Below are 27,350 nucleotides of genomic sequence, written 5' to 3'. Positions count from 1 at the left end.
GGTTGCTGATTCGTGTACCCCCGGGGGCCTGTATCCCGGTGGTCAGCATCTCTGTGTTCCAACAGGTGGCCTGTGATTCAAGGTGGCACTGCTGACGCACTTCTCCCAGCCTAGGCGTCTTTCGGCGTCTTTGGCTGTGAAGTGGCTCTAATAACAGGACCTGTCCGGTGGGGTCACCACAAGGACAAAACGAAACGATGCCCACAAGGGACTCAACACAGTGCCTGGCACGCAGCAAAGTACCAGATTCCTAATCAGGAAGTGGGTGTATGTAACCTGGACCCCATAAAGATCCGGGGGCGGGGGGGGGGGGACTAAAGTTCTTAGTAACACCTCACACTTAGGAGAAACGTGGAAAGATCCTCAGTCCAAGTTGGAAGTAGCAGCGTTTTGTTGGAGAGCTGGTGGTGTGGTGGCACAGGGCCTCCATTTCGGTTTCCTTGGGCGCCGTGGCAAGGAGCGGGGGTGACATTGCCCCCCCACCCCCCCCAGGCAGTGCCTGGCTCCTCCTGCACCAGGTCTGCTTCAGCAGCAGGCACGTTCCTTTCTAAACAGACAGGAGCAGTCTCCTGTGCATCTCAGACAAATTTAAATGAAGGCAAAAGTACATTTTGAAGCAAACAGTGTCTGTGTGTTGCTGAGTTTAAGCGTTTAGCTCCTCTGGTCCAGCTGGGATCCTTCTAAATAACCCCCATGCCTAAACTCCTGCAGCTAGGGGAAGGCACGGAGAAAATGGGGGCACGCCTTGGGGACTGTAGTGGTGCCCCTTGCCCTTGGAAAGCTCCTGGTACTAGGGACCCCCAGCCTGTAGGAACAAGAGGTCCAACACCGCCCTGGGGGAGGCCTCGAGGCTTCTGCAGCTGCATCTGGCAAGTGGCCCAGGGGCCCAGCTGTGAGCCAGAGGCCGGCAGGTGGGGGTCAGCGGCAGGACAGAGCCAGGCCCTGGTACCAGCCTGCCACCTGCTACCTGCTTTCAGTGTGTCTGCTTCCTCAACCTTGAAGTGAGGGTAACACCTCTGCCCCAGTGTGCAAGGGTGGAAGGAGAGACTTCATTTCACATCACCTCCCTCCACCGGCCATTAGGACCTGCCGATGGCTCCACCCCCACCCCACTGCAGTGGCCACTGTGACCCTCGGGGGGGGGGGGCAGGACGTCCCACCCCAGGCACTCCCCCACCCCCCATCCTGTGGAGAGAGAAACCAACTTAAGCCTCAAAGGCACAATAACTTGAAATGCACCAAACAACAGTTTAACATTTTACTAAATCAATTCACACAAATTCCAAATTGCAAATATAATTAAGGACAACAGACTCTTGTTTTGTCTTTTAAATCTTTCATTTTCAAATCCATCATTAAGACAAAAAGTAAACAAAAAATTAAGTCTGCGGCATATTCATGATTCTTCTTCTTGAAGGACAAAAGAAACAAAAAAGGAGCATCATAGTAAAAATAACGCCACGGGTGGACGATAAAGCACCACGACACACGGTTACGACTCGGCTCCTGGGTTCTGCCTCCCGTAGTAGACGCTGCTCTCCCGCTGCTCTGCGTCAAGCAGGATTTCATTAAAATAAAACTATAAAATCTCCTAGGTTACGCTAAAGTCAGACACAGTCTGGAACACAGTGCTTAACAACAGTAATGCCAACTATCAGTGCTAACGTAAAAACATTTTAGAAAGTCGAAAACAATTAAACTGGAAATCAAAACCTTATTTTCCCTAGATGAGCAAACCGAAAATGAAAGGGTTCCCGCCTCCCAGTTGGAGTGAAGGGGATTTTCTCTTCTTTCTTTCACATTGGAGGCTGGGAGCACGGTGTGGGCTGGCCCTGTTGTTCCCTCAGCCTAGTTGGCATCCAGCTTGGCCATTTCCTGCACGTAGATGCCTATACTCTCGCTGTCAAAGAGCACGAAGTACACTGTTTTGATGGACGAGGACATTGTGGACACGAAGTAACTGGAGATGGCCTTCAGGATCAGCTGAGCTGCCGTCTGCTTCGGAAAACCGTTCCTGCAAGACAGGACCGGCTCACCAAGGGAGGCCACAGCAGCAACGGACACCCCTGCTCACACTCCCTCACTCTCCAGGGGGCTCTCCAGGCCACATGTGCCAGTTTGCCCCGTGTAGGGTGAGGCGTCTGCTTGGACACAGGCATGAGAGAGCTCAGAGCCCACCCGACAAGGGAAAGATGAGTGGGCAGGGAACCACGACCGGTAGAACATGTTCTGTGGCATGCGGTGGGCATTTAGTCCCCCGGGCCCTTGTGGGTCTCCGCGCCAAGGGCAGTGGGAGGCTGCAGCCTCTCCAGGATGTTCTCAGCTTATGCACACGAGTGGATGGGCCACGTCCTTCCCACCAGCCCTCGACTGCATGGGTGTAAGGCTCCTAGTCAGGAACCGGCTCCTGGCATATGGCAGCTTGTACCACCCCAAAGGCCAGGGCGTTAGAGAGATGTGGGTCAAGGGAACAACTCTGGGCCAAGTGGACTCTTCATCTCAAGGGACAGTATCCGTCTCCAAGCCAGACTAGTGTGAATTCACATGCATCTCCATTTAAAGTGAGTGTCACAAAGCAATTCGGGGGGCGGAGGTCTCAGAACTTTGGCAAGAATTTGGAAGTAGGGCCCCTTGTTTCATGGGAGCCCAAGATGAAATGCTGCAGATGCAGGACCCAGGGGACCCAGGGGACCCAGGGGGACAGTGGTAGCTGGGTAGCAACTTGCCTAGTCTGGTGGAGATAACGTGGGCTTTGGAGCCACTGGTCCTGGATTCAAGTCCCTGACCCCAGCGTGTACTTAAGGCTATTGCGGGTGAGAGTTGGGGGCCTGTTTTCCCAAGGAGGTCTTTGTCCACCCACAGACCCACAGTCTCCCATCTGCTCTGGGCCGGCGGATCCCTTGGTGCCCAAAGTGCCAGGCGAGCTGGCCAGTCTCGGCTGGACTGTCCATCAGAGGAGACCCGCTGCTGGTGAGTGGTTACCAGAACACGCCTGGCTTCACTCGCCAAGGGCCGTGAGTTCTGACCGCCTCAGCTGCTCCGAGGGAGAGCCTTCACGCAGGGTGCTGTGGGTGCCCCAGAAAGAGCTGTTCCCCTGACTTGCTGTTGATCCAACGGGGCTTCACCCAGCCTGACAACGCTCCCTAGGAACTCCTGGAGGCTTTAGAAGTGAAACTTATTCTTAGGAGATGGGGCGTCCCCCAGGGCACGTTCCCAGCCTGTACAGGGGAGCCCGCAGGTGACAGTGGGGTACAACCCTGAGTCCTTCACGCACAGGTGGCTCCTCCTCAGCCGCCAGCACACACAGGGCCACGGGAAGAGGCTTGGCTGTTCCAGCCCTAACGGTGTGTCAGGCAGGGCTTCCTCTCGGGAGGCCCGGAGACTCAGTCTGCCACCTGAGTCGGGATGACCACAAGATGCCATGATGGAGGGTGGTGGGGACAGTACAGAGAGAAGGGCTTTGCTGGGAGTGAGGTGGGGCACCCACGTGGCAGCTTGCTCCTCTGCACCCTTCCTACCCCGGCCCCCTCCTGAGAGGGGGCCTAGCCGGCTTTGGGGAGCAGGGTGCAGGCACAGGGTCACCGTGTCACTGGGACTGGGGCCCGTTTTCAGTGTTTCACAAAGAGTGAACGTCAGTTTTCCTGCTGTACGTGCAGCTGCTGCCCGGGGGGCTGGTCAGGGCAGACAGGGGATGTCCAGAGGCTGCCGCGGCCCAGGTTGCCAGCTGGGCACTGGGAGCAGCCTGCTGGGGCCTCGGGAAGCCCGAGGGCTTCCGGACCGGACAGAGCCGTCTGTGGATGTGACCTGGCGGGGGCCCGGGGGTGCTGAGTGGAGCTGTAAGGAGTGGCTCCCCACATGGAAGCCAAGGTCAGGCTCCACCAGCTCCAAGCTGCACTAGTGAGGGTGCCACCCTGCCCATCCCTGCCTCACGCCTGTGCAGGTGAGCTGGGCTGAGGTGAGGGCTTCTGGGACTTCCTGGACGGGCAGTGCATTGTGGGCCTGATGGTCACAGCCTGTCCCCTGTGGGGTTGCCAATACAGGGTGTGGCCCTAGCCCCTTCTGCCCTTGCTGATGGGGCCTCCCTGGGTATCAAACCCATGCCAGTCACTCCCACCCATGCCCGGCACTTCCCGACACAGCCTTCCTCCCACAGGTTCCATCCTCTGCCTGGGGCCCTTCCAGGGGGTGCACGTGGGGTACCCATTGGTGGGGACTACGGTGGCAGTGACTCAGACACTGCTGCCCCTGAGAGGGGCACCCTGCCCCCTCCTGCTCAGCCTGACACAGCTGCGGTGGTCAGGGCTTGTGTCTTAAGTTCCTCTGCAGCCAAGTACTCACACCCCAAACAGGGTTTATCTTGAACTTGGACCTTTTTCTTCTCAGCAGCGCCCTGCATGGACTGAGGAGGACAGGTGCCTGGCTTCCCCTAAAGTCACTCCGGTTACGCCTGGACAGCCTTTCCTAAAGGTCTTGGTCCTCAGTGTCCCTAGATGGGTGCAAGAGGACTCCATGGGCTGTCTCCTCTTGGACCAGCCTGCTCAGTGGTGGCTGGGACTGTACACATCAGTTGCTTGCCCACAGTCCCATCCGGATGGCAGAAATTTGGGTTCGTGGGGCCCAAACTTCACAGAGGTTTCAGTTTTTCCACCTCTGCAGAGCCCGAGCTTTGTGCGGGGTGGTGTCAGGCATCCCCGCCCGGGGGGGCCTGCCCCCCTCCCCCCACAGCTGGGCTGGGCAGCACAGAGCAACCCAGGCCCCAACCTGTGTTGAGCAGACCAAGCAGGGGCCAGTGGGGAAAGGCTGTGCCCTGGGGCTGCGGTGAGTTGGGTAGATTTTCTGGAGCAGACAGGTGGGCGGGGTGCCCGTGAAGGCTGCACAAGCGCCAATGTGCATTTTAGGTGGAGCCTGGTTACCTTGCTGGGCCAGTCCAGCCATCTCAGCTGTTTGGGAGATGGGAGCGGAGGGGCTCGGTATCTTGGGAGCAGGGGTGACATGAAAAAAATGTCACCCTGTGTAGACACCCTTCTACCAGGATCAGGTGCCCCCTCACACCGAGATATTGGGCCCCTCGATTTTCCCACGTTCTGTCTTTGAGCCTGTCTGGAGTTGCCCCGGCTGGAGGTGAAGACCAGGCCATCAGGGTTCTCAGCTGAGAGCACTGGGCGACCAGCAGGAGGAGTCAAAATCAGAAAGGGGTGATGATGGGTTCTCTGTCCCCCAAGGCCAGAGGGAGCCCGGGCAGCAAAACCCCAAAAGAGGCCTCTTACCTTCTCTCACTCAGGACTAGCATGTTTGAGGTTAATAAGTGATCTCCCTAATTCAGTTGGTTTCTGTGCTTTACATGTCTCTTCTCAGGCTCATGCCTAAGGGGTAGGGAGGCCATGGCTGTGCCTGGGCACGTCAGGGAATTCCAAGTGGGGTTCCAAGGTTCCCTAAAGCCCACGCAGAGAGAGAGTGCGGGCACCAGGGCATCCAGCAGGATGCACGGAGGTGGGTCTGTGACCACCGGGGACAGGAGGCAGGGGTCCATGCACCTAATGTTATGAGTGCTGAAACCAGGGGCCTCTAACCAGATCCTGGATCTACTGGATGCAAGCTGTGTGACAGCAGGTAAGTGACTTAACCCCTCTGAGCTTCCGGTTCTGCGCCTTTGAGTGGAATTAACGACAGTACATCCCTGGAAGGGCTGTTGTGAGAGGATGCAGCCAAGGGTTTAGCACAGTGCCTGGGGCTCAATAAATACCATAAATGGTAGCTTGGAAAAGACAAACTGGCTTTCCTTTTAAGCTCATAAACCTAAGGGGAATTTAATCAAAGCCCCAGATGAAGCTACACCCCAGGACTGCCCCTCCGGAGAGGGGTCGCTCCCTAATGTCAAACAGCTGAGGGACTGGGGTATCCATAAATATTGTGACCAGAATGCCCAAGGACAGGATGTCCAGATGCCAGAGGTGGCCTCCCAAGGCTACAGGCCCAGGTCTCATTTATGGCCAGTGGGCTTTGAGGCTGGCCTGGGGGCCGATGGGCTGGAGGGAGGGGGTCTGGGGTCGTGGCCACCCTTCAGATGCCTGGGATGCTGAGCTAGATGGAGAGAAAGTGAGGCCACTGGACCAACACGTTTGCATTTATTCTGTTTTAATTCCAGCACAACTTCTATGCCAGAGACACTGGATGCCACAAACAAGCCGTTTTATTTCCCCTCCTAAAGCCCACTGTGATTTACGGGCCCGCTCCGCTGTAATCCCGGCTTCGCTCATGAAAGGGCAGCTGCTGACTCGGTGCTTCGGGGCAAAGTCTGCCTGGCAGATGTGGGGCCGGGCGACCATGCACATGTGCTCACCTTAGGAATTCTGCCCTCTTAAAAGCTTTCAATTGATTATTTCTTAAAACTTTTTACTCCATGAAAAATGTAAATAAGTTTATAATAACATGCTCTTTTATGAGAATTACTTTTATGCTGCAATTAGAAATTTCCCAATAGCCATGTGAAGGAGCGTGAAATTATTACCTCCAATAACAGCTCCTATTGCTTCTCTTTTTGGGAGCACCTTTCATCAGGGCAGATCAAAGTGCCTCTGAAGCACTAATTAACTGAACCTCAGAACCGCCCGTGAGGAAGGGCAGTCCCCAGAGTCTCATTGATAAGGCAGGCCAGGGACAGAGAGGGCGATTCATTTACCAAAGGTCACACAGCAGCAGTGTCAAAGAACAGACCTTTTGTGGAAGATGGGAAGGTTGGAGAAGCTGGCTATTTATGCTGTGATACAAAAAAAGCATTTGGTATTTTTTAAAAAAGGTCTTGCATTGACTCTGAGACTAATGCTGGCACCTCCTTGGGAAACCCAGGCTGCCTCTGCAGAGCCCTGACTTCCTTGGGCACTGGGAGGGGCTGGTGGCAGAGACCCAGCAGGCTCATGATGGGAAGCCCAGGCGCAGCCACCTGTAGGTACACAGTCCTGGGCCGCGACCCTTCTTGGGCCCAAGATGCCCACAGCTGCAGCTCTGAAGGTGTTTCCCTCTGCTTAGGGCCCAGTCCAGAGGCCGGCAACTCAGCTCCTCCGCAGCGGGGACCCTGAGATAGGGCTGGCAGCAGGCCCCTCCCTTGCCTCCGGAGCAGGCCCAGACGCTGCTGGAAGGACTGCTGTGCCTGTTCTACAGAGTGGGGGTTAACCATCACTGAGCTGGTCGGTGGCTGAGCCCAGACACAGGTCCAGGCTGATGCCCACCACAGTGCAGTCAGTACTGCTCTGCTAGGCAGGGACCTGGTGACTGTTTGCTGGCATCTGGGGTGTGCAGCCTGGGAAGTGGCATGGTTGGGGTGGTTGCTTCCTTGCCCACCCCATCAGCTGTTCAAAGACGACAGCCTTCCAGTGCGGGCTCGCTGGCTTGTGTGTCTGGCTAAGGGGCAGCTGAGCCCACCTGGGGGTAATGCAGGGCCAGGAGGCAGGGTAGGCCTGGCCCTGTTTCACTCATGTAACTGCCCACTCAGTGGCCTTATCAGCAGGGCGATGAGACAGACGCAGCGCAAACAGGTCTGGGAGGTAAAGGATGCCTGGGGACACAAAGGTGGGAGGCACAGGACTTTGCCCAAAGAGCGCTGTGATTTGGGGACACAAGTGGAACACAGCCACAGGCTAGTTCTAGGAGAGGTGCTCCTTTAATTATACCCACTGCCTGTCCTCCCCACCCACCTGGACAGTCCCAGGCCACTCCGAGGCTACCTTCTGTGACGCATCTGCTGTCACAGTGGCAGCTCTGCACTGGCCTTGGGCCTCTGTCCCACTCCAGCTCTCCCGCCGTCCTGCACCATTGCCTAATGTCTGTTCTCACCCGTTTCTTGCTCGTTCCCCTAGATGAAGGCCAGTGCCCGGGAACAGCCTCGGGTGACCCTGTCCACAGTCAGGGGCTCAGCACATAGGGAAAGACACCCGAGTGCTGTGGCCACAAGCTGGTGCCCTTACCTGCCACTGCCAATGGATGGGAACGCGATGGACTTCAGCTTCTTATCATCTGCCAGGGCCAAGCAGTTCTTCACTGTCTTTTCCAGAAGCTCCTCGCACTTGTCTGCACCCCAGATGGGACTGTTACAGTGGATCACAAACTTGGCGGGCAGGCCGTGTCCTGCACTGACAGCAGCTGGAGGGGACAAGACAGGAACGGTGAGAGCTCTGTCCCTCTGTAAAGCACACAGCACTAGACGCCAAACCCAGACCCACTCGGCAGCGACGGCACCTTCCCGAGCCCCTGGTGGCCTGTGTCCAGAGAGGGCCGAGGCGGACTCCAGTGCAAGCTCGAGCTGGAAACCGCTCATCAGTTAGCCTCCCCTCTCCCCCCAAAGGAAGCCACACCAAGGCCCAGCCTTGGAAAGCTGGCGCGGGCTGCATGACCACCAGGACTTTCAGCCAGGACTGTGGTAAGCTCTTCCCTTACCCTCCCAGAAGGCAGGGCCTTCAGTATCTGACTTCGCTGAATGTGTCAGAATGTTTGCAGCCTCAAATTAACTGTCTTTTGGGGTCTCTAACCCCCTTTCCTCAAATGCATTCATGTGCCTATATAATTATGATGTATCTACAAACCTCCCAGACAGTCTGGTACCAACGTACGAGGAAAGCAACCTGACTGGCCTGTCTGCTGCTCTGTCCTTCTCCCTAATGGCTTAGTTCTGACAGATGGGACCATTTCCAGGATGGGACTGTTCTCTTCCTAGAAGAGGAGCCTCGGCACAGCTGCACAATTCCACAGCCAGCCCTACCCTCCATCTCTGACCCTCGGCAGATCCCGAGACCCTGGCCACGGGCCTGCTCCCCAGCAGGAAGTGGGACAAGCTGGCCCAGTGTCCCCCCGAGCACATTTCAGGGTTCCCGTCCCCAGAGATGCAACGCAGAGAAGGTGCATCTGGTCCAAGGGCCGGTGAGCACCGCCTGCCCTGCTCCGACACAGGGTACACCGACCCTCACATCACCGCCACGGAAGACACCCAAACTTGTGGTTTGACCGAGCGTTTCCTGAGCCCGTTTCGTGAGGAACCCCAGGCAGCACTACCCACAAGGTGTGGTGCCTTAAGGCTGTGTCACTAGCAGACCTGGGAAACAGTGCTTTGTGGGCGGTGCCTCAGTGGGGTAGAAACAGCTCCGAGCTGAGTCTCCGGTCTGAGTGTGTGCGCTGCTCACTGACGGGCTGGTGAAGCCTGGGCTGAAGTGCTGACCTACAGCAGCCTAAACCTGAGGGTTAATTCACCGGTTTGTCCCTGTGAGACATCACCACTAAACTGTGTGTGAAAAAAGATTGCAAAGAAACGAGTTAACGGTGACTATCTTCAGAGAGCAGAGCAGGGGTGTGCTTTATCTTTATATTTTAAAATATCTGCTAAAATAAATCTTAAAATCAAGCCCAAAGAGTGCTTTTGTTACTAGAACAAGCAAATGCGTCCTTAGCCATGCGAACTGTAGTGCACAGCAGCAACGGGCCACCAATTGGGCCTGCGCTGGAGTGCCACCACGCAGGGCCCCAGGCTGGCTCAAGGTGCCAGGAATGGGCTGCGGAAAGGCCTGGAGCCCTTGGCCGGGTAGCTTATGCTGTGCGTGTTCTCTCTTGTTCCAGGTGGTGCCAGCTGGGTAACTATGTCCCCACTCAATGTCATGTCCCTTGTAGGCAAAACAGGCAGAGCTGAGGTGAAAGGCACAGAGCCCCGAGGGGATGATACCTTCTCATCCCCACCAGCCCCGTGACCAGCCTGGGCTGGCAGGTCATAAGGGGTTGGGGGGAAAGGGCTTGTGTGGACATGGCATAGTAATTGTTGATGCCCATGTTTAATTTAGATTCATTAAAAACAGGATTTGAAGACAGAATGGGCACTGGGACCATATAGTAAGAAGGGAAACCAGAGCCCAAGAGAAAGGGGATGGCCTGTCCCCACCCAGCTGCGGGCAGAGCCCAGCCTCACCCACTGTCTGCACTCCCAGGCCCTCAGGGGCTTTCTGCCCACCTGAATTCCAAAATCCTCTGCCTCTGTAGCTCTCAGCCCTTTTCTCCCCACCGCCACATCAGATTGCCCTTATCAGGAAAGGGGTAATTGGCAAGTGAGAAATGTGTGTTTATATTTTCCTCATTGGAAGCACAGATGGCTGAATACAAATGACTCATTTGCATCTCTCACCAGCAGTTTTGCAGATGGCTCAGCATCACTCTCTCTCTCTCTCTCAGATCTTAACATTTGCCAAATTCGGTTTCCATAATTCCTTAAAATTTGAGGTCTAGACATCAAACATTTAGAAGCTATTTTAAGAAATAAAAAAAGAAAAAAACTGGCAAGGCTACGTTCACTGGCCCTGAAGCTCCGATGACAATCTGCCTGTGACAAAAGTTTAAGTTGTTAGGCTGGCGGGCCCTGCCTCAGCTCAGAGACGCATCGCATTGGCCCACCCCCCCTCACCCCCGAATTCCAAGTTGTCTTATACAATGGTTTCCCCGATTCTGCATGGGCCACACCCAGATACGCCCCATGCTTCCTGACCTTACCTCCAGCTACTTCCAAAGGTCCATTCTTTTTCCGGAGCTCCAGAACAGCTTCCACAAACTCCTTGCCACCTTTTTTCTCCAGCGTGTTTCCTGGACAGGGACAGGGCGAGGTCAGAGCGCCACCCCGGCGTCCCAGGGCAGACACACACACACACACACACACACTCGCGGCACGTCAGGTGACTAGGCACTCTGTGATCTGACCAGCTAACTTTCCATGTGGCTGCAGAACAGGAGCTAAGCCTTGGCTGAGTCACAAGAGTGAGATTTAGAAGGGATTCACCATTGACCAGTCACCACTCTGGCACTGCAGACCCCTATTTGGGGCTGACTCAAGGGGATCCTGGAGGAACCAGAGATTCGAGAGGGATGGAAGGTGCCTGACCTTGGTGAACACGCCTGTGCCGTGTGCTTTATTTCAGCATGAGAAACCAAATGCTGCTGGATGTTTTTCTCTGCCTCTGGGAGAGCCCCCAAATAAGGAGGTTTTAGGAAAGGCAAACCATGCTCCCACCAGGAAGCTGGCGGCGCCCCTCCTGGCCACAGGCCCAGAGAGAGTGCTCAGGGCCGGCCACCTTTGGACCAGCATTATTATTGTGCTTAGTTCCTATTTTGCAGCGTTGATATATGTGAATACAAAAAAATAATAATAATGGCCTGAGACAGAATTTCCTTAATCACGCTTATGATTTAGAGTCATTTTAGGTAAAAGAGAACAACATCAGAAGCAGAGCTTAAAGATGAACCTGTGTGGCAGAAAGGCTTGGGAAGTAGGGTGGCCTGCCTACCAGGGCCGGGTTTGTTCTTCCAGCCCAATGGCGGCAGGGAGCGCCTTTTCTTGTGCATCCGGGTGCTTGACAATAATCTCTGCTACAAAAGCCAAGCTCTGCAGTGAGATCCCAACACCGATAAGGTCTGTGGGTTGCATGTCGTCTCATGTGGGACAGCAAGCAGTGACCAAAATGATAGACATCATTGCCCTTTAAAGTTTGGCCAGAATGGGGTCTCATTCTTCCTTAAGCTCTGAATCCTCAGTTTTGCATATTTTAAAGTACTTTTCCTCACAAGAGGACAAAAATACTCCCCTTAAGATTCACCATGTATCTTGGAAAATTCAAGGTGTACCTGGCAGATTCTGGGATGGGCCAGTCAGGGCACATGGGAATGCACCACCCCTGTAATGACCAGGGCCGACTTCCTTAGGGAAACCTGCCTCATTTTCACACTTGTTCTGGAGGGGTGCAATGACCCCAGTAAGTGTCTAGAAGGAAAATCAGATGCCCGGACACCGTTACCAGTAAGACAGCCCCGGGCGAATGGCAGGCACTGACCTGTGAGCCCCCGGCTGCAGGAAGCCTGGGCTGTGTGAGTGAAAGTGAGCAGCAGGCTGTCACCCATAGGGGCTCTCAGCTCTCTGGGGGCAGCCTGGCTTTCCAAACAATTGACTTGGGATCCCTGAGGTGGGACCCAGCTTTCCTCCTCATCAGCCCAGACTGCCCCCCCCCCCCGCCTTTCCATCTTGGAAAGGAGTGGAGTAGGTATTTAAGTGGCAGATGTGGCAACAGCTTTGTTTCCAACACACTTCAGCATCAGAGACTGGCTGAATGAGCTTTAGGGAGCAGGTTTGGGTCTTGGGGCTCAGAGCCCTACCCACCAGCAAGTGGAGGCTTTGAGGATGCAACCAGGTGAGTGAGGCCCACTTACAGTTTCACCTGTGATATCCGAGCAACTGAGAAAAAGGACCCAACCTGCTGGGTCCCAAATGTGGCTGCCAGCTGCACCTGGTCTAGCCATCCCTCCTAACCCAGCCTGAGGAGGGAAGAAGACACGTGTTCTAGCAGGACCATCGCAGGTCCTTGCTCTCCATTCTGCCTGCTCTTGGGGAGAGCTGGGAAATTTGGAAGGGAAAATAAAATCAGTACTGTGTTAATTAATACTACCAACTCCTTCCAAAAATACAAAATATTTAAGAAAATGGGCTGATGTACAATGAAAGGTGTTTTATCTTAGGAAGAGCGTTTACTTTAAAATTTTTACTTATAATTAAATCTTGCTTTAATTAGAAGTGACATTTGCAAGTTAAAAATACACTTAATGCATTTCCCCAACTTAAAAACTGAACCCTGGATTGCAGGCAACGCACCCAGTCAGGACGTGACTCCTACACACACATACGTATGCACATGTTCATGTAGACACGCGTGTACTTTTTAACAAGAAACAGGCCCATTTCAACTGTATTGTCAACACTCTTAACGTGAGACTCTTGCTTTTTAGGCTTCACTTCAGGGTTAATCATAAGCAATCGGCTTCCTTGCCCCCAAGCATAAACACGTGTTACGCCCGTGAGAACAAGAACGTTATTTCATGCTTAGAAAGCAGGCACAGGTGTCAGTGTTCAAAACAGCCTGAGCAGAATTTAGGCTTGGGCAAACGTCAGGCTCAGCCTGTGGTCTATTTCACTGTTAGAAAGAACTTCTGATGGGTCAAGTTAATCACTGGGGCTACGCATTCCTGCACTGGCATTCCTTCTTCCAGCAGTCTCGGGGCTTGGAATTCACACCAAACGGGAGGAGTGGAGTGACTGCGTCCTAGCTTCCTCGCTTCCCCTCTCACACCCCCAGGTGGGAGCTGGAACCAATTGAGAGCAGGCACGAATCTGGTTGGTGGCTGGTTTGGCATCATAAGGCGAGTCCCGGTTCAGTACTCGCTTGGACTGCTTCTCTGAGAAAAAGCACTGCGGTGGGCTTTGGAAGGCCTGGGTTCTGGTCCTGGCAGTCTCTCCTCCTCGGCCACGCAGGTCGTCTGGACCTGCTGAGGTTTTTGCCCAGCTGTGACAGTGTCAGTGTGTGAGACGACCTTGGGCAAGCTCTTGGACCCAGGTTCCGTACATGTCACCAAGGCTAGTGTATGTTTACCGCGGGCACGGCAGCGGGCTGGGGTCCAGCAGGCAGAAGGAAAAGCATGGGCACTGTCCCTGTTTGGGAAGGATGGGGCTCTAGGGGGTGCGGGCGGCTCCCTCCATGCTGGGACCGGGAAGTTCCCTAATTTCCATTTCACCAAAAGCCCTGGTGGGCAGGGTGAATCTGGGCCTCAGTCACTCCTGGCTGAAAGATAAAAGAATGGCTGTCGTTTATCTTCCTGCAAGTATTTCTTTCCCACTGAGTTTTCATTTGGTTAAGAAAGGAAATACGTCTATCTTAAACAGCCTGATTTAGGAGCTCTTAAACACCCCCAAAATCTTGTCATAGAGGAGTTTATTTTAATTACCTACAGCTGGTTTCACTTTGGCCTGGCAGATTTGGTGAATCCTGACTTTCCACCCGTGTCTAAAATTCAACATGCCCAGGACACCAGTCGGCCCAGATCACAGGGCTGGAGCAGACAGGGAACAGCAGGTTTTGCCAGTGACACGAAGCAGAGCTGGGCGGCCAGACTGCTCACCTGCGCCCCTCCTATGTCTTGGACACTCGTGAAAACCCTGAGAGCCTCATCCTTCACGATAACCTCACCTTTGCCCTTATTACAAACATCTCCATTCTTCCTGGAAGCTGGTGCCTGAATCTACCTCAAGATGCTCCTCTTGGGGCCCACAAATCTACTGTAAAAATTATACATACACAAGAGCGAGACCACAGGTCGCCACCAGTCGTAAGCCAGGCACAGAACAAGGTGCTTTGCTTATTATTCAACATAAGTATTATTGTTACGACTACTTTTAAGACAGGGAACCTGAGGCACCAGGGAGCTAAGTGACTTGCCCAGGCCTCATAGCCAGTACAAGCTCAGTGAGGTTAGGATGCAAGCCCCCGGGACCTAGCTCCAACACTGTTTTTTCTCTTTGTTTGCATCATACTGATGTCTCACTACATAAGTGCCCAGCACATTTTTAAAGCAGGGCACACTGCCTGACCCACTGCAGCAGCAAGTCAGCAGCCACGCTCCGCACCCTGAGTGCTCTCGGCGTCACCCCGCCCTCAGCTATTTAGCACCAGCAGCCCAGGATGATGTGCGCCAGTGCTGGGGAGGGGAAGGGGCCCTCTGGGTCTAGGAGAGTGTTTTTCGAAAGTGGTCTAAGGACACCAGGTGACTTTTGGTTGCAATCAGGTGACTTTTGTCCCCAGAGGCTCTGAGAACCTTGGGTGTGGTCAAGTGTTCTGATTGTGGGTAAATGCCACAGAGGGCACCTCAGCCTTGAAGGCCACTTTTGGGAGTATGCTCTGATGCAGAGAGAGGGGCTGGGGCTGGTACGCAGCCATCCCTGTGTGTGTCTGGTCCACAGAGGGCACAGAAGTGGGGCAGGATGCCACTCAGATGATCTGGGTGCATCGCCCTGTGGCCGAGGTCCCATGTGAACCCAGACTCCATCAAAGCTGCACCTCGTGAAGCAATGGAGAGATGAGGCTGCTGAACCGGTTTCCAAACCAGAAGCGTGCCCATTTGTGAGCTGCATGAGGCACCCAGCTGACAGTTAGCTATACTTCTCATGTTCACAACCCGGGGACGGGAGACCTTGGCAAGGTCAGGACAGCTGGAAGTGTGAAATGAATGCAGCCCTGCATAGCTGTCCAAGGGTCAAGCTGTCTGCGGCGGCCGACTGACCATGCACACACACACTCGGCAGCACCCAGCTAGGCATTACCTACTTCACCACCGATGTAGAAGTCAGTGTTTGTCGGGTGAACGACAGCATCACTGTCGATCGAGGCAATGTCAGCCTGTACAACTTGCAACTATAACAGGTAAACAAATGTATATCAACTGTGTTGGACCGAGACCCACGCACAGGCACATTCACTAATGCCCCATGGCAGGGCTGGCCTACCTGGTCGATTCCAACATAGCAGCCCAAGGGGCACAGTCCACGGAGTGTGCGCACACGTGGATGGGGGTGAGGAGGAGGAATATCAAATGTGACATGTTGAAATTAAACATTTGAATGACAAGTCCCCAAAAAAGAGAAACACACGCATGAGATCATTACAAAGGTTAAAAGAAATAACAAAACAACGAATGCCCCGTTTCACTTCGCAAAAGCCTGTAAAACCAGCTCCCCACAGAAAAGGTTGCTAAAACATGGTGTCTGTTTTAAAAAAAGTGGATGACCAGGCCAACCAAAACAATGAGTTTCTCCATTCTGTCAGCAGCAGTCAGCTTCCCGGTTTGGTGTTCAGCTCGTCTAAAGGGACACCCGTCTCTTGAACCCCGAGGAAACAGTACAGGTGCGCAGAGAGGATGCCTTTGTCTTTCCCCTTCAATGAGGACAAATGTTTCTCCAGACCTACCTCATTCCAGGTAATCTTATTTTAGGTATTTTATGTGTAACAGGACAGAATACTTGCTTTTCCCAGCATGTGGCTTTTATTAAAGAGGGTGTCTGATGGAGGCAGTTGGAAAACAAGTTCGAGCAGGGCCCTGCTGAGTCCCAGGTCCCAGACGTCCGCCCCCTGCTGGGCCTGGGCTCTGCAACACACCTCTCTGGCGCGGTCAGAAACTGCTGGCTTCCCAAGGCAGCCCCAGGTGGGAGCTGAGGGTGCACAGAACGCACCTAAGCCAGCATGGGCGCGAGGCTGCCCCCAGCAAGGCTCACAGCCAAGATGACAGGGGCCTTTCTGGTGCCCCTGAGCTCACCACTCTGCTGGACAAAGACGAAGCCGCAGAGTGGGACACTCCTGAGCAGGGAGACCCTGGGGCTCATGGGGCAGAGCTTTCCTCTGCAGGAATGCTCTCGGAAATACTGCTCTTCTTTTTAATGTCATCCTCTACCCAAATCATTTGTGATGGGGACACTCAGTCACACACTGTTTTCAGTTGTAAAAACAAGTTGAATTGACAACAGGTGGTACATTTGGGGAAAACCAATTGACTGGTGGATTAAAATAAGCTTGATTGTATCCTGATGCAGCTTGTCTCCCTTTTCAGGGGCTTTCAAGCTTTGAGTGTCACTGTAAGGCTCAAATGGAGAAACTATCATTTTGGAGTTACCTGAGATTTTTCAGTTCTTAAAAAAAATAAACACATTTTTAAAATATACCCCCCAAGTAACCAGCAGTCAGTGTGATCATTATGGAAGAGAATTTAGATGGCAGTAGGTTTATAATCAAGGGGAAGAAAGCAGCCAATTGCACTCAATGAAACCCCATCCGATCACTTCCATTTGGAACAGCCCGGAGTAAGCAGACATTCAGTGTCTGCACCCCAATGTTCATCTTGGATTTGGAAATTTGGCTTGACCATCTGGAGTTTGAGAATATGAAGAGCCTAAATTCTGGGTTCCATAACTTTTCATCTGACAGCTGGTGGTGCCAAACCCCATTCCCAATTACCTAGGTCATCTTTAAGGTCAATGTCAGCATTGGTAGGATTGATTATGGCCTCCACCTCAAAGCCGGCTAAATTACTGATTTCACTGTGAATAAGGTTCAGCTGAAAAGAAAAGCATGAGGTGGGAAATAACAGGACAGCCGGGAAGTCACAGAGAAGCGAGCCTTGGGACACAGATGATGTGCACTGGGCACAAAGGGGAACTGCCTAAAATAAATCTAACAAAGGACTCAATGCCACTCAGATGCTGAAAGGACGAGAGCTAGCCTGTGGGTCCAGAGCCCACTGGGTGATGCTTAGGCAAAAGAGCGGCACAAGCCACCCTGGACTGGTGGATCCACATCCCTAAAAGGACTTGTGATTGGGGGGCAGCTGCCAGGCCCTAGGATCAGGACACTCACTGCTGGGTGGGGCGCTAGGTATGACCACCCTGTCCTTTGAGCTCTGGGATGTGCAGAAGTCCCAGCTGGTCTGGGCAAACCCCAGTAGCTCTGTCGTTCTCCTCCAAGTGGCCATGGGTCTCCAAGGCTGTCCCCCACCGCCATGACTACTGGCTGGCTGGCCCCCTGCACTGCTCAGGGGTAGCAAGGAGGAGAAGGGTCTTTGCTCAGTAATTTGATGTGTCCTTTAGTCATGTGATGCTGATGGTGCTGATGGCCTGGCGGAACCCTGGGAGGAAACAGCAGGTCTCTAGCGAGTCACTGTCTTTGGAATGGTTTTTACCTTATTGGCGAAGTTACTCTGAGGCCCAATGAGTCAAGCACTTTCCCTGACTGAGTCTTCTGAGCACCTGATCAACTGGCTCTTTTTAAACAGTCGTTAAATGCCCCCTCCCCACTGTTATTGTGTTGCCATAGCAACCCTCAGTATGAGAGGAATCCCAAGTTCTAGGTTCAGCTGTGAGAGGGACAAGGAGAACTGAAATTAGCAGGCTCAGGACTCCTATCCTGTACGTACTCTTCCTCTTCCTGTTCTTGGGTACAGGTGCCCGCAGCAAAGGTAGCTCACTCTCTTTCTTTCTCAAGATGCTCATTCTTCAGTGACATGCAAAGAGCAATGCCTGTGAGCCCCGAGCAGCTGGTACCCCAGACGGTCTGACACCAGGCTGGGCGAGCTGACTGCAGCCCGCTGAGCCCGGCAGAGCAGGAGCCTTTGTCTGGTTCCTCACTCCGAGGACACTTGGCAGGGACCCTCTTGGCAACGGAGCTCCAAGTCACTGAATTTCTGGGTCCAAACATTTTGTTGAAAACAAAACCAAACACTCCATAATCCTCAGAGATATAAACCCACATTTCTGCTCCCCAGACAGAAGCTGACAGTGGATTCTCAAAAAAGGGACCGGCATGGACTAAAAGTCATCATCCTTGGTGAGAAAGCAGTTGTGGAAGTAAATTTGGTCGCATGGCCAGGGAAGGACTCTGGGAGGCCCTGCTACATAGCAGGGGTCCGCATTTTTAGTTTGGACTGGAAGAGAAAGAAGAACAAGTTTTCTCCACTTGGACTTCCCGCACTATGGCAGCCAGCCCCGCGGGATGATTTCAGGGCTGCCCACGACCCTGGGGCTAAGCTCTGCAAAGCACAGGGCCCTGGCACCAGGGCAGAGGCACAGGAGAGAGACCAGCATCAGGCCAGGTGCTAATGGCTGCACTTGGGGAGGATGTGGTGACACGGGTGGGGCAGGGTCTCAGGGCAAGGTGGGCAAACACTCAGGGTTCAGGATAAGGTAAGAGGTTGGATTATATGACAACATTCCATTTGACTTGAAGCAAATGCTGTTTATAAAAACTCAAATTAGGCCAATACTCTGTCCCCCACCCCACTGGAAAAAAAAACCCCTGCACGGTGTGCAAGTGGCAGGAAGTTGGTGGGGAAGGAGGAGGAAAAACCAATGCTTCACTTGGTGTACTGTGGAGGAGATGAGCATACATCTGCGAGATTCCTTTTCTGTTTGCAGAAAAACTGTACTTATGCAAATCCTTCAAATTCACACTATTTTTTCTAAGTGCATAGATGCTTCTGGATCTGCATTCAGAAACACCTCACTGAAAAATCACCTCTTTCCACGGGCTCTGATTCAACTCGCCGCGAAGACCCCGCAGCCAGCCTCAGACTCTGCCCAGGGTGGGGACAGAAGCCTGTGTGGCTTTGCCAAAGGGAGGCAGTGGTTGCAAACAGGACTCCCAATCCTTGGAGGGTTCCCTCCTGACCAGAAGCAGCCGGGCTCTCAGGGGCACAGAGCGTGGCACCTGACGGAGCCACCACCCCAGCTCCGGGCATGCCCAGCTGATCAAGGGCTGCTCTCTCACCTACACTTTCACTTTCCAACTATGCTCTGCTGTGTGCTGGGCTCGGCCAAGTCCTCGGAGTGAGGGCCTAAGCCACAAAACAATTTTGCTGCTATATGTACAAATATATGTATTTTTAAAAAACCCTCTTAACTATGAAGCATGTGCTTGGGGAGGGGGTCTGGTGTGGGGGTTTGCTTGGGAGAGACATGGGGAGGGAACAAACTGCCTTTGAGAGGCACTAGGGAAAGATTAAGGGGTAACCAGCCTGGCCTGGGCAGGCTGCAGCGCGGGCAGCCGCTACAGTGAGATGAGTGTGAACAAATACGGCTTCTCCTGCCCTGCAGGAGAAGACCCGTGAGCACGGACTACAGATGGGCCATGCATGCAAATCTGAAAAGTATGCGCCGTCCCACGTACGTACAGACCTGGCAGGGGCGTGGGAGACATCTAGCCCCAGGAGGTCCCAGGACCTGCCAGCACCACCACTCAGGGGCAAGTCTGACCGGGCCTCTCAGCCAAAGGGGCAGGTGGCTGTCTGAAGCAAATGGCAGAGCAAGGGTGCTTGAGGGATGGGAGATCGGATTTCTGGAGAACTGCGGGAATTCGCAAGTTTACTACCGTTTCTGGGAGGGAAGAGGGTCATTAAGATTTTAGAATTTTTAGAATAAAGAGACTCTTTCTTTGTCTCAGCACTGGGAAAGATAGGAAACTGTTTTAAACCATAGTTTGGGGGGGGGTGCGGGTAAAATACCCGTGGAGACTGCTGGCCACTGGAGAGAGTGACCAAAGGGTACAGGCAGTTACAGAGAAGAAGGGGGTCCTGCCTGGCTGCAGAGTTGGGAGGAGGGGACAGAGTCGAGTGTCCTTCAGGATCCCCTCCACCCCTGGGGCCTGATCATCCCAACTGCCACTGGCTCTGCTGCAGCCACCGCTGATGCCCACAGCACCCGAGCTGTCCCTCTAAAGTTGCCGTGCCCACATTAGCCCCTGTGCTCACTCAGGGCGTGACCTTGTTAGGTGCGAGCTCCATGCAGGCAGAGGGCGCTGCCCGCTGACCCGAGTGCCACGCAAGGCCTGAGACAGCACTCGAGTTTCCGTGGGCACGCGGACGGNTAGTTTGGGGGGGGGTGCGGGTAAAATACCCGTGGAGACTGCTGGCCACTGGAGAGAGTGACCAAAGGGTACAGGCAGTTACAGAGAAGAAGGGGGTCCTGCCTGGCTGCAGAGTTGGGAGGAGGGGACAGAGTCGAGTGTCCTTCAGGATCCCCTCCACCCCTGGGGCCTGATCATCCCAACTGCCACTGGCTCTGCTGCAGCCACCGCTGATGCCCACAGCACCCGAGCTGTCCCTCTAAAGTCGCCGTGCCCACATTAGCCCCTGTGCTCACTCAGGGCGTGACCTTGTTAGGTGCGAGCTCCATGCAGGCAGAGGGGCGCTGCCCGCTGACCCGAGTGCCACGCAAGGCCTGAGACAGCACTCGAGTTTCCGTGGGCACGCGGACGGGGCAGAATTGACACCCCACACCATGACACCACTCTGAGATGAAGTGAACATCCTCCTTCCCTGCAAGCAGCTTGGGAACCAGGCCCTTGGCCTGTCTTGGACCCGAGGTGGCCAGAGCCAAGCTGGCCACCCTGGAAGGGAGGTTGGCACCCACTGTTGAGGGACCACCAGGAAGGGGCTTCCTAGGATAGGGTAGGAGCCAGCGGCTTAGAGATGCTGGATAGATACCCAGCTTTCACATGGCCCACTTGGATGCAAGAAATAGTACAAACCTACTCGTTCACATAACCCAATCAAAAATTCGATTTTTGAAAATAAAAATGGTGGTTAAAGATTCTAGGAGTAGCATATGTTTAGTCTGTAATTGCCAATTTTTGGTGTCTCTCATTCCCTCATGATGGACAAGGAAGGAGAAGCCTGGCAGGTCATGTTTCCTCGTGGAGTCACATGAAATGCAACTCCTCTTCTATCCCCAAAGTCAGAGGGAGGACCAAAAGGGCAATGTCTCCCATTGAACCGACCCTATCCTCACAGAGAACCATGTTCTCTGTGGCCCCCTCGAGGGCTGACTCTCCTACACTTGCCCCGGGATGAAAGGACTCCTTCATTGGTACTCTGCCGTCTACCTTGCATGCAGCCTGGCCTGAATTTCCCTGGAAGCTTCAGGTCTAGCAGTGGCATCTGCCGTGTTTCAGGCTAGAATGTGTCACACAAATATAAGGACACATGTGGACACCGCTGGAGGACCAGGAGCCGATCGATCAGCAGCCACAGGTGGAATGAGGTGACAGCCCTCCCTCCTCATTGCTGCTGCAAGAGCTCCTTGTCTCCTTACAGCTTCCCAGCCCCAGGGGCAGAGTGTCTGGACCAGAGGGAGCAAACCCATGGAACCCACCCTGCCTGCAGTAGCCTAAGGGCTGTGGCTGCCACCCTGATAGCCAGGGAGGCGGGAAGACTCGCTGTCCCTCCTGACACCGCCTTCCCAGCTGCTTCAGGTAACACTGACCCTGCCAGGAGGCCTCAGTCAGTCCACCGCTGACACAGATTTACAGAAATACACACTGGAAGTATTTCTGGGAAATAAAATAATCAGGTTTTTATAGCTCTAATAAGGGGCTGCACATCTTCGTTGAACTGCGAAGGGAAACCTCTCAGCTGAGTCGGATTCTGAACGTGTTCCACACTGTGTGTGAACACTGGGTGAACCTGTGGCACAGTGAGGGCGATGACTTCTGAGACTTCGGTATATAAAAGTCCTCATCAACAAGGGGGTCCCCGCCTCCTCAGAGCAGCCTGCAGCACCCGTGAGGAGCTTGGCAACCATGCCTTACGCAGCCGCAGGGAGCAGCGTTGCCTCTCTCCACCCCGGCCTGCGTGCAATATTCAAGCCTTGGTCTCATCATCGTGGGTGGAAAAACAAGACTCGTAGGACTGTATGGCCTCACCATCTAGTCATGGTTCTCAAGGACCCTTTTTGAAACATTTCTTAAAATCCAAGTCCAAGTGAACGTGTATAACAACATTTTAAAAGGTTGCGGCGCTTGCAGCCCTTGTCCTACACCTACAGCCACAGGTGTAGGACAGCCTTTGCCACCTCCCTTCCAGGGCTCGCAGGCAGCAGAGCCCGGGCAAGACCCTTATCCCAAGATTGAGAGGGGCATCCATTTGCAGGGCTGAGTGCTGCAATTTTGGAAATATGTGTGCTTATCCAGCAAAGGGTGTGAAGAGTTCCGATCTGAGGCTGACTCTGGGGGAGCCCACAAGCGGTAGGTAGCAAGAACAACACCGGAAATGGGGAGGGCAGGGCATCCGGGGACAGGGCTGGGGAAGGAGTGAGGGAGAAGGTGACTCCAGGGGGCTGAACTGTCCTACCTGGTCAATGGGCTTCCGAGTCCTGGCCAATCGTCTGCATTGCGACCTGAGGCACACAGGAGCTAGTCCTAACTAGCAGGGGTTTCCACGCTGTCACTCAAACCCAACAATTTGACGACAGGGCACACTGACTTTCAATGCGTTACTCAAAGAACATGTTAAAGGGTGGGCGAGGAGACCCAGGTGGGTCTCTGCTGAGTTGATATTGTTTAAATAAATAAAAAATATTTTAAACAAAACTTTCAAAGCCCCAGACCTTAAGATGACAACTAGGGCTGCTTAGTTTTTTCCTTGGAGAAATGCACACAAAATACAGGTGATGGTTATAAAATGCAAACTGTAATGGTTATTTGCCGGAACACAGAGGCCACCACTGGAACTGCATCATGAAACCCGAGTGCCATTAGCGACAGGAGAGGGCGGAGGGACAAGGAGCACTTGCAATGAATGACGTGCGCAGGAGGACTGTCACTGAGATGCAAAAGAAAATCGACAGTGAGGTTTTAAAAATGATGCAGTGTCAGAACCAAGTTGTTGACCACATTCAAACTCATACAATTTATATGGAAGGCCAAATTCATGTCTTTAACTTTTTAACATGCAGGAGTAAGAACATTAAGAAGAGTTTAATTCGCTCTCTCTCCACCCCCATTTTTAGTGTCATCAGAGGATTAATTTGTTCTCCCTCTCGGGTCTTAAAAGCCCCTGCATCATTTTTATTTTCAACAAAAGTGAATCATCTTTTACAAAACCATGATGTCCTGGCAAAGTTGCATCACTGGGGCAGCTGAAAATATACTGCCCACAGTTAACAAAACCAAACAACTGGCTAGAGGAGTCGTCAGGCGGCTCCGCGCACCCCTTATGTACCTCTAGAAACAACCCCGTCCCCCAGGTTGGGGGCTCTACCTTCAGTGCCCAGCACAATGCACGGGCTGCCTGCTAGATCTCTGCTTTTCCAGGACCCAGTTTTAACTTCTGGCTGTTTCTCTGGCCAGTGCTATGGGATGACCAGGCGACACCACATAAACAGCTCCTTCTGAAGGCTGACCAGGGTGTCCCGACACCCCACAGGAGCCCTTCCCTCATCTTTACCACCACATCCTCTTCCCACCTGCCAGCCTTCTGAGGAGGCCCCTCCTAAAGCCCTCCACCCCCATTCTTACCACCCACGCCCCATGAGACCAGGAGTGGCCTCTATAATCCCCAGGCCTTCCTGCCAGTAGAGGTGGCCTGTGCCCCTCCTTCCCAGGGCCCAAGAGCAGGCCAAGGCTGCACGTTTGCCTACCTTCTGGCCAAGGAAGAGGCTCTTGGTGGAGAGAACTGTGAAGCCATCGGTGGGCGTGCCCTCGGTCGTGCTGTCGGCACTGGCTGCCTTGCTGACTTCTCCCTGCTTCTTCTTGCACAAATGGAAGAGTTAGTACGACGCCTGCACAGGTAGAGCCACACGCATCTGGGCGTGTCTGACTAGGGCAAAGCTCACAGGTCTTGCCCATAGCACTCAAGAGAAAACAGGAAACTAAATAGATAGCACCCCTCAGTTTTTCTCACAGCAGGGGTGCATGTTATTTTGAAGTATAAGAATTCTATGAAAAATGTCAAATTGTATTTTCAGCACTTTATAATCTAAAAAATTGCTATCAAAGGCAAAACTTTTCACTGATAATTTAGAACAGAACTATTTTCATAGATTTAGACCAAGTACATGTACTTGGTCTAACATACGTTTTTTAATTAACAGTCTCCCCTTTCTAGGTGGCTGTACACTATTCAAGTTTGAAGAGAAAAACAAATTGTTCTAGGTCATTAGTTCTCAAAGAGCCAAAAGCAGACTGAGGACCACAGTCTTCCAACTCTCCCCAGCCCAGGGGGTAAGACTCCTGGACTCCCCTTCAGTAAAACCAGCCCTGGAGAAGGATCCATGGGGAGCGTCTTGGTGAGCCCACCACCTGCCTGGAGACCCCCCCGCCCCCATTGGAGGCATGGATCCCAGCATGTTCAGCATCATTCAGTCTGAAGTTGTGTATCCTGGGGTTCCCAAGAGCCTTTCCAGACTTATGTTGCATGGAGAAGTTTCATCAGTTTCCAGATCCTTGACTTTCTCATCATGTACTTTTCCTAAAATTGACCAGCCCTAAGAATGACTTAAGCCTGTGGCCAAGGGTTCATGTTGGGCTTCCTTGCACAACCACCCTTCTCCCACTTCCCAGACTATACACTAGCATGGCACACCCGGGAAGAGTGCAAGTCTTTCCTGGTCTTTTACATATCTTGGCTAAGGATGAGGCTTGTGTTTAAAAAAAAAAAAAGGATATTTCGAGTCATTTGGGGATTTTCTGCATCCACATATATTGTAGAGTGATGACAGTGGTAACAATGACAATTTTTGCTTAGACACTAAACCCTTTCCTTGCCCCAATGATTGCCAAGAAGTACATCCCTCCTAAGGGAGGCTCCAGTGGGAACGAAATCAAGAAAGCAGAACGTCTCTAGAGTCACGTCCAGTCCTCACAGCTGGTCAGCCTGAGGGTCAGTCCCACCCACTGATGTGCCAACAGTGATCAAGGCTCAACTGCAACAGGATGACACACTCTACCCACACCAGGGACACTTGGCTCAGGTGGCCAGGGAGATGGTGCCACTGGGCCCACAAGACCACTACCTAAGGCCACACTGCCAAGACTGAGACTTAGAAGATCTACTTAATACACAGAAACACACACAGGGAGACAGCCAATATAAGGAAACAAGCATGTCCCAAGTGACAAATAGGAGAATACTCCAGAAAGAGCTAAATGAAATGGAGGCAAGTAATCTACCAGACAGAGAGTTCAAAACACTGGTTATAAGACTGTTCCATGAACTTAGGACAAAAATAGATGAACTAAGTGAGAACTTACACAAAGAGATAGATAACAAGTTAAAAATGAGGAATACAAAAACTGAAATGAAGAATTCATTAGATGGACTCAACAGCACATTAGATGAAACAGAGGATCATATCAGCAATCTGGAAGACAAGGTAGCAGAAAACCACCAATCAGAACAGCAAAAATTTTTTTAAAAAAGTAAGGATGGTTAAGGCAGCAGCCCCCAACCTTTTTGGCACCAGGTACCAGTTTCATGGAAAAGGCAATTTTCCATGCACCAGGCTGGGACATGGGGGAACAGGAAGCAGAACTCAGGCGGTAATGCGAGTGAAGCTTCGTTCATTCACCTGCTGCTCACCTCCTGCTGTATGGCCTGGTTCCTAACAGGCCATAGATCGGTACTGGTTTATGGCCCAGGGGTTGGGGACCTCTGGTTTAAGGGACCTCTTGGACAACATCAAACATAGCGACATTTGCATTACAGAGGTACACAAACAAGAAGAGAGCAAGGAATTGAAATTCTGATGTGAAAGAATAACAGCTGACAGAAATAGATACACAAGTTCAGGAATCAGAGTCCCAAATAACATGAACCCAAAGAGGCCCCCATCAAGACATGTCACAATGAAAATGCCAAAGGTAAAACATAAGTAGAGAACAATAAAAGTAGCAAGAGAAAAGCAGTTAGTGACATACAGGGGAGCTCCCCTAAGACTATTGCTTATTTCTCAACAGAAACATTTCAGACCAGAAGGGGTTGGCATGAAATACTCAAAGTGAAAAGCAAGGACCTACAGTAAGACCACTCTATCCCTTTAGAATCAAGAGAGAGAGAGAGAAAGAGAGAAAAGAGGTTCACAGGTGGTAAAAAAACTAAGACTTCATCACCACTAAATGAGTATTACAAGAAATGTTAAAGGGATTTCTTTAAGAAGAAAAGATAAAAAATATGAATAAGAAAATATGGAAAAGAGAAAAATTCTCACAAAGGCAAACACATAATAAAAGAAGTAGATCAATCTACTATAAAGCTAGTACAAAGGTTAAATGGCAAAAGTACGAAGATCATGTGTAATTACAACAATAAATTGATATAGACACAAAGTAAAAAATAATCACAAAAACATAATCATGGAGGGGTCAAGTAAGACTTGTGGTGCTTAAATTGTGTTTCAACTTAAGCAACCAACAACCTAAAATACAGTGCTATAAACACAGCTTTTTGTATAAGAAGTACATGGTAACCACAAGCCAAAAATCCACAGGAGATCATTTTAAAAGGGATAAAGAAATCCACACACAAAACTATAGAAAGTTATCAACATACAACAGAACAGAGCAAGAGACTAAGAATCAGATTAAAGAGAATTACAAAAATAATGAAAAAACAATAAAATGGCAATAACTACATACCTATCAATAATTACTTTAAATGTAAATGGACTAAATGCTGTAATCAAAAGACACAGGGTGGCTGAATAAATAGAAAGACAAGACACATGCATACGCTACCTGCAAGAGAACCACTTCAGATCAACACACACATGAGCTAAAAATGAGATGAAAAAAGGTATTTCATGCAAATGAAAATGAAAAAAAGAAAAAGCTGGGGTAGCCATATTTATACCAGAGAAAACAGACTCTAAAACAGGGGCTGTAACAAGAGACAAAAGAGGGCATTTCGTAATGATAAAGGGATCAATCCAAAAAGAGGACAAAATTCACAAATAATAGTCTATGCACCCAATCTAGGGGCGCCTACAGAGAGAGAGCAAATATGGACAAACATAAAGGGAGAGATCAATAGTAAGACAGTCATACTAGGGGACTTCAGCACCCTATTGATATCAATGGACAAATCATCCAGACAGAAAATCAACAAGGAAACAGTGACCTTAAAAGACTCATTAGGCCCAATGGACTTAATTGATATTCTTTAGGACATGTCACCCAGAAGCAGCAGAACATACATTT

The 27,350-nt window shown here is 52.0% G+C and overlaps 1 protein-coding gene across 6 annotated transcripts in view; it reads right to left on the bottom strand.

The window, feature by feature from the left end:
* Nucleotides 1-1,411: 1,411 nt before the first annotated feature.
* The window catches only part of MACROH2A1 (macroH2A.1 histone), a 69,092-nt gene continuing 43,153 nt past the window's right edge, over nt 1,412-27,350 (bottom strand). The window contains exons 5-9 of one of the 6 annotated variants that reach the window (XM_037059498.1): nt 23,795-23,905; nt 15,161-15,251; nt 10,519-10,608; nt 7,962-8,136; nt 1,412-2,014 (exon numbers count right to left, since the gene is read on the bottom strand). In XM_037059498.1, the coding sequence (XP_036915393.1) occupies nt 1,849-2,014; nt 7,962-8,136; nt 10,519-10,608; nt 15,161-15,251; nt 23,795-23,905 (633 nt within the window). In that variant the 3' untranslated portion in view covers nt 1,412-1,848. Of the gene's footprint in view, nt 2,015-7,961; nt 8,137-10,518; nt 10,609-15,160; nt 15,252-16,844; nt 16,945-22,823; nt 22,978-23,794; nt 23,906-27,350 lie in introns of those variants that run through there. The other 5 variants (XM_037059496.1, XM_037059499.1, XM_037059497.1 and 2 more) reach the window with 5 other exon arrangements.

Source organism: Sturnira hondurensis, unplaced genomic scaffold, assembly GCF_014824575.4.
Source record: "Sturnira hondurensis isolate 20B ecotype Veracruz unplaced genomic scaffold, ASM1482457v3 Scaffold0011178, whole genome shotgun sequence".
Lineage (NCBI taxonomy): Eukaryota > Metazoa > Chordata > Mammalia > Chiroptera > Phyllostomidae > Sturnira > Sturnira hondurensis.
The sequence above is the reverse complement of the archived record's forward strand: the minus strand, read 5'-3'. Positions and strand labels throughout refer to the sequence as shown.